General features: G+C 31.6%; 1 protein-coding gene across 7 annotated transcripts in view; it reads right to left on the minus strand.

The window, feature by feature from the left end:
- Nucleotides 1-6,961, minus strand: part of LOC106680326 (THAP domain-containing protein 1) — a 13,344-nt gene that overhangs the window by 1,065 nt on the left and 5,318 nt on the right. For 2 of the 7 annotated variants that reach the window (XM_014419937.3, XM_024363523.2), the window contains 3 exons: nt 5,538-5,591; nt 2,696-4,369; nt 1,092-1,274 (listed from right to left, as the gene is read on the minus strand). In XM_014419937.3, the coding sequence (XP_014275423.1) occupies nt 4,335-4,369; nt 5,538-5,591 (89 nt within the window). In that variant the 3' untranslated portion in view covers nt 1,092-1,274; nt 2,696-4,334. The remainder of the gene's footprint in view (nt 1-1,091; nt 1,275-2,695; nt 4,370-5,537; nt 5,592-6,961) is intronic. The other 5 variants (XM_014419939.2, XM_014419938.2, XM_024363524.2 and 2 more) reach the window with 5 other exon arrangements.

Here is a 6,961-nt window from a genome sequence, read left to right on the forward strand (position 1 = left end):
CTTCATGGTTAGTAGCAGTTCAAATTTTCATTTTCAAGTAAATTTATAAAAATTAGATAGATATTTCTTGATTTACCCAAATTATTCAATGGACAACAGGACAAAAGTCCTTATGTAATATCAGAGTACGCATTTAATACAACAAATAACTAATAAAAAATATAATGTAACTGAAAAAAATAAAAACATACATAGAAAGTAACTGAATTTGAAACATAAAAGAATTTTAAAGGATAAAAAATAATTTAAACATTCATAGAAGTAAAAATGATACCATATAAAAAAGTAATTTAGCACATATATAATATCTCAATAACTCAAGAAACATACATGGAATATAAATATAACTTTTTGATAAAATAACATAAGAAACATAAATAGTCAATTTAAAATATTTCTATTACTGAAAAGTTAATTACACAGTAAATAAAAGTCAACTTATAATTTTTATTTTTTGTTTAAAAGTATTTAATAAGTAAAAAAACATATCACAATGAACAGTGTTTGCTTTCCTTTGAATTATATTTATAGAAGAACAATAGGTATAATTATTTTGAGCAAAAGGGACATAAAGGCCTTTGAATGTCTCGCATTGTGAACAGAGATATTAAAATTAAAGATAAGTTATCAAAGAGTAATTTAGTGGTTTCCCAAAATATATTTTTTTAAATTGATGAAATATAATTATGGATTTTGGACATAGAGAGCCAGAAAGAGAAAGAATCGTATTGTTCTAATAGGAAGTACCCTGAAGATAGGGGAAACAATGCTGGTTTATAGTGAAAATATTTTTTAAAATAAAGAAAAATTTTGGAAAGGAGAAAATAAGAAAATCACTAAATATTTACATGATATAAAATTAATGAGTTTTAAAATTTAAATGATCATTTAATTTTAAAATTTAGGTTTTCTTTACCATGTAAAAAATAAAATTTATCCTTATTTTTTATTTTTTGCAGTAGCATTATCTACATAGATTAAAAAAATATGAAAATCTTAAACCTCTTGGCCAGTAATTACAAATCTCAACTAACATTTACAGTTAGCACAACTAAATCTAGAATACTGAAATAAGTATGAATCAAACTTACACATGAAGTTTCCTATAAGTATTTAAAGAAAGCAGGAAAGTCACATGGGATAATGCCCTCTTTCAGTCATTGCTCAAAATGGTACGAGTCAAAATCGCAAATCACAAAATTATCACAACAAATCTAATTCTTTCTATTTATAGTCCTAGTCCAAAGGCTCCCAATTCTGGACAGGTTGGAAACCTAAAAAATAATAGATACATACTCTTAAGGTTAAGAAACTGACATTTTGCTTAATGCTTTCAATTTAAATTTCAGTGCAAAGACCATTTTAAAAAGGTTAGTTTTTTTATATATATAATTTAATTTCTTGTTCGAGACAGGTTTGCTAATTAATTATAATAAAAAATATCCATATAGACTCAGTATGTTTATTCTTTCTTATAACTCCAACATTTCGACCATTCTGAAGGATATCCTATTTATAATATAACAGCAACATCATAAAGACTGCTTTTGTCAAAAATATAGCTTAGTCTATTAACCTATTTTTATCCAATATTTCACTTCTTGTTACAATTCTATTCAATTTACACTATTACAATCTTATCAATTACTTTATCAACAATACATTGTTTAATCTACCTCAAATGTTGTAACTATATGGATATTTTTTTATTATAATTAATAAGGCCAGTTCCCAAATAATTTTACAAAAATCATTCCCATTAAGATACCAACTCAAAGGTTACGAGATTGAGTCCCCGGTCCTACCCGGGATTTTTTCAAGCATATAAATATGCAATACTCACTCAAAACCTCCTCCCCGGGTAGTTGTGAGGCCCATAAGCCAATGGGTGACACTCACAAAAATAGGCGTGGGAGTGACGAACCCACCTTATGAAAACTTCATCATGAGACGCGTGATATATTTCCTACGTACATCGCGCGAGGCCTTGGACCACTATGGTCTGTCGCGTCAATAATAATAATAATTAATACAGAATAATAATTGATCATAAACATTATATTTTTGAGTTATGCCAAATAAAGTTTTTTTTTCCTGCTCTTTCCTGTATACGTTATTTTATACAGTAAAAGTTGAAGGGTTTTAAGGAGGAGATTTAGAAAGGAGTCAGTAGCTCATTCGAATCTGGCTCTGGCAGATAATTATTATGTGTTTCACTGTAGCCATTGAATCAGCCCTGTGGGTTTGGGAGCTCTCCGGGGTCCACCCAGCCTCATAAAGTCGACACCCTTGAATGGGTAAAAATCTGGCGGTCGAGTGTGATTCTGACCACATCACCTCCTTACGCTACTGTTGGTCTAGTAACAGTACTTCCTTAAAAATTACAGCACCCTTTGACCCTTCATGGAATGTAGCGGGTCAGATTTAATTTTTTTTAAAGGAGAATATTTTAGACAAGTTTTATCAAAATTGTTAAAGCCATTTTCGGTACTAGTCTACAATAAAACATGTTATTGCACATAGAGTGCCCAATTTGGTGCAAAGACATCAAGCGTCAAAATTCTAGAAGAAAAAAAAATTATAATAATAATCTGGTTCATACATTCAAGACTTATAGTAATTTTGATTTTATCTTTTATGGGCCTAAGGAAAAATTTGTAGAGAATTAAAATTAATAATTTGAATACCTACGTACCAATTTATCAATAGATTAACAACTCATTGTACAGTTGAGGCTTCCTGAATCAAGCTACACAATGTAGTCCTGTCCAATACATCATATATAATCATCATGCATCATATCAGCGTCCATATAATTCCTAACTCCAAGAAGTGTCCAAGCATCATGGGTGATTCCAATTGATCATTGCATGTTAAATCTTCCCTTACACCTAGGCTCATGAATTTCTTCTTTCATAATGGCTATAAGTTCAGTCCACTTTAACCTTCAGAATCAAACGAACCCAGTTTGCAGTTCTTTTTGGTTCCAGACCATTCTTGGTCCAACATGATTCTACTATAGACTGATCAGGGGACCTTCTTTTCATAAATTAGTAAAGCCGATTCATCTGACTTATTCACTGAGCATGTCTCAGAATCATATCTCAGGACTGAGCACAAGGTTTAACAGAGCTGTACTCCGAAGTAGGTAACTACAGAAATGACTATATGAGCCATAATAACACTTGCCGAAACAAGACCTAATTTTCCTGAAGATATCATTTTTTTCATCTATCTGACAGCTATTATATACAAAATTGTTAACTTTTTTGAGTTAATTTGTAGTGCCCAATTTGGAATTCCTAGCCATAAACTGCTTATTTCCCAGATACCTTATGCTTTTGTCTTGTTTGTTACTTGACCTATTCTGCTAGTAGGCTCGGTCAGAGCAAGGAATGAATCAGAGACAATATGAAATGAGTCTACCATATCAATATCATCGAGATATATAAATAGCTGTAAAGTTCAGTCAAATATTGTGCCTCTGGCTTTGGAGCTCATGACAAGTATCTAAAGGTTAATGTAAAAAGAAGTATGATAGTTCATCTCCTTAGTGAACAATCTTACCCGAAAGAAGTGGATTATTCTAGCTGGAACCTTACTTGCCACTCTGTATCCTCTGTCGTATCATGGTACATTCTCAAAATCCATCGAATTGTTCTATGATAATGTAGAGTTCCTTCCACTCAAAGCTATCATAGACACTTTTGAAACCTCTGAATAGATGGTGGATTCTGATGTTCACTCCCTCCTCTTTTCCAACACTTGTTGCACCTGGTCCAATGTAGATTTGCCTTTACAAAAGCCACATTGATAATATCCCTCAATTCCTTCAACCAAGAGAAGCCAACAAAGAATACAATAGAAAGAACTTTATTTGATACTGGTAGCAACCTTATTCTACATTAATCAATACTCATACATACATGAATAGTCATACTCAATATAAGAATCGGGCAAATTATTGTTTTTTAGCATTTCTGTTCTTTTCCTTCGCCCAAGCAAGTCCTAAACCATCTAGACCAGTTCCCAAGTTCAATGCTTGAAGAGCTCTCCTGTAAGGGATGATTGTCTGAAGCCATATTATACATAATCTTGCTATAATTTCTTCCTAGTCAGGAGGGTTACACGTCCATTACATCTTTTCTTCTGAACCCACCTCTTTTTCATCTAAACTCCTCTGCTTTTTCTTGTCCATGGCTGATTTTATTGCTATATTGGCATCACCACTTTGTTCATCACACCAGGGGTTGCACAGCTCCCTGTAAATTCTATATTGAATATATTTCAAAGTCACAGATCAAACTCAGGATATCAGCAATAACTGATTTTTCTCAAATTAGAGCGGCGTCCACAAGGATTTGAATACCTGATAAAAAAAAAAAACAAAACATTAGAACACGGAATAAATAGTGTTTCAAACATTCATTGTAATAATCTACATTTACTGTGGTGTAATATTAACATACGGAATTACAAATTACAAATTTTCATAGGATAGTCCAAGAGATACGTGGTGGCTTAGAAGCATGTACAATGATAGGCTATCATCAAGCGAGGTCACTTTTCTAATTTGCGTCGGGAATGGAGAAAAAAGCTCTAGCACATCCCTTTCAATTTGGAGCTTGCACCAGCTACGATCGTTCTGGGTTCTGCTGCCTTTAAGGATTTTTAAACTCCTTCAATTTTTTTTTATTATCGCATTTATTTTTTTAAGTATATACAATTATTTACTTATGTATTCTATTGTTTTACAAACTTCCAATAACATTTTTTCCATATTCAATAGGCTTACATAAAAAAGTTTTTTCATTAAAAAAAAATTTATTTTTGATTATTTAATTGTTTTATAGAAAATGTGGTGATATAAAAAATTTTTCAAGAGTTCTTAAAAAGGAATTCAGTTAAAAAATTCATGTATCACCTGATTACATACATACCTTCAGTGGCATATGCGGATGACGACAATGGTCATTTCATTTCATGGTTAAAAACAGGTATTTAAACTTTATTTGGCTAAATCTTACATTTTATACATCACATAATAATTATTTAAATTAAAAGAAAAGAAAAAAATTTTGTTTTAAGTGTTTTTCTAGGGGAGTTCCTGTGGTCAAGGTGTTATATTGTAGAAGATAGATTTTAACTTAAATTTTTAAAGTTTTTAAGACATATTAAATCATACAACAAATTAAATCATCGGGTTAGTTAAAAGAATCAAATTGCCCGTCCTTAACTAACAGCAGTAAGCAGTGAAGGAGTGGATTAAGCCGTCTGCACTGCCAACTTGAGATCTAAGATATATTGAACTATCTGTTACACTGGCTCTATCTCTTGACTGATTACTAAATTAATAAAATTCTTTACACATCCAATAGATGGCATGATATAAAATGTTTTGACATTAAAATTCGATTTTTACAAAATGAGGGATAATTCTCTCTGGTACTCAAAGCCAATTTATACCAAATAAAGGAACAGTACGTAATATCAAGTAATATAATAAAGTACGTAATATAATAATTATTTAAAATTACCATCGTAGCCGTCTTCATTATCCAGCTTAACTATTTTACCAGGTCGGTGAATTTCTGAAAAAAAAAACAATAAAAAATAAATTTTAATTTTAACAAATTAACAAGGTTATACTTAAATAAACCTAGAATTATTTAACATAAAATCATAAATTCAAACTAATGTCAAAGATCAGCACTTGTAGCAATAAGTTACAGTTACTCTTTTAATATTTTTATTTTGAAAAAAAGATTAACCCTTCAACCACTCCAACTGCATATATGCGGGGCAGTGATGTCCCAGACTCTATAACTCTAGACGCAGTTGGTATAGAAACCTGTGCATCACAGTTCAATATATGTGGGGTGTCTTTAGAGTTAAGGAATCACTGTGGAAGAGAAGTTTCATACTTTTTTTTCATTTTGAAAATGGTGATATGAATAAAGAATAGGACTGTTAAAATGATATGACATTTAACATGGTTGAGAGTTTTGCAAATAGAAATAGACAACAGACCAGGTAGCCTCTACACCATTTTACCTGTTGTCATTTTGATAGATAGTTGCTTGTAGTTTCTGTTGTTTTTGTTGTGGATGTTTTTAAACTCTAATAAAGTAATGGAAAAAAAAAGAGAGTCGACAAGGAACAAGTGATGAGGAGAAAAGATGATGTAATGAGCTCCTCTGCATTTCACATATAACATGGACTTTAAATTAGGCTGCTCACAACCCTAAACTTATAAAATTTTGCCTCTTAAAACTTTTTACATTTAACACAACTTCATGAACACCCCTATAGTCAGAAATTTTGGAACCTGGCCAATTAACATCCCTCCATAGTACCATTTCATCTGCCATCAATGAGCAAAGTATCGGTCTTTCTGAAGAAGCCACTTTCATCATAAAGAGCCTTAGTACACTTAGTACAAAAACCAGGAGACAACAAAAGCTAGGTTGAGGTTAAAAAAAAAAAAAAAAAAAAAGTGAGGTAAAGAGGTACGAAAGGATTTGCAGACATAGTTATATGTTTTTGGAGATGTAAAATTAACGTTGAAGCCAAACATATTAGGTTAAGCCAAGGTTCAACAGTGACAGAACAGCTATACAGCAACTAATATCATGTAAACTGACATTCCCTGTCGTACTATCAGGATTAGCTTGAGATTTGGTAGTTTTTCAATAATCTGTGCATGCATAACAAATTTGCAGAACAGATATCTATCACGTAGAACATCGTCTTCAGGGAAATATATAATAATTTCTTTGTAGGAGGATAGTCCGGGTGGTGGTCAATAAAGTGAAAAAATAGTAAGAAAACTATTTAATGATAATCAATGTTTCGCTTCACTTTGAAGGGCTGAGGCTGTCTGTCCAAACTATTTAATGATAACTAATGTTTCGCTTCACTTTGCAGGGCTGAGGCTGTCTGTCCAAACTATTTAATGATA

This window comes from Halyomorpha halys, unplaced genomic scaffold, assembly GCF_000696795.3.
Source record: "Halyomorpha halys isolate HHAL.00 unplaced genomic scaffold, Hhal_1.1 Scaffold254.1, whole genome shotgun sequence".
In the NCBI taxonomy this organism is placed as follows: domain Eukaryota; kingdom Metazoa; phylum Arthropoda; class Insecta; order Hemiptera; family Pentatomidae; genus Halyomorpha; species Halyomorpha halys.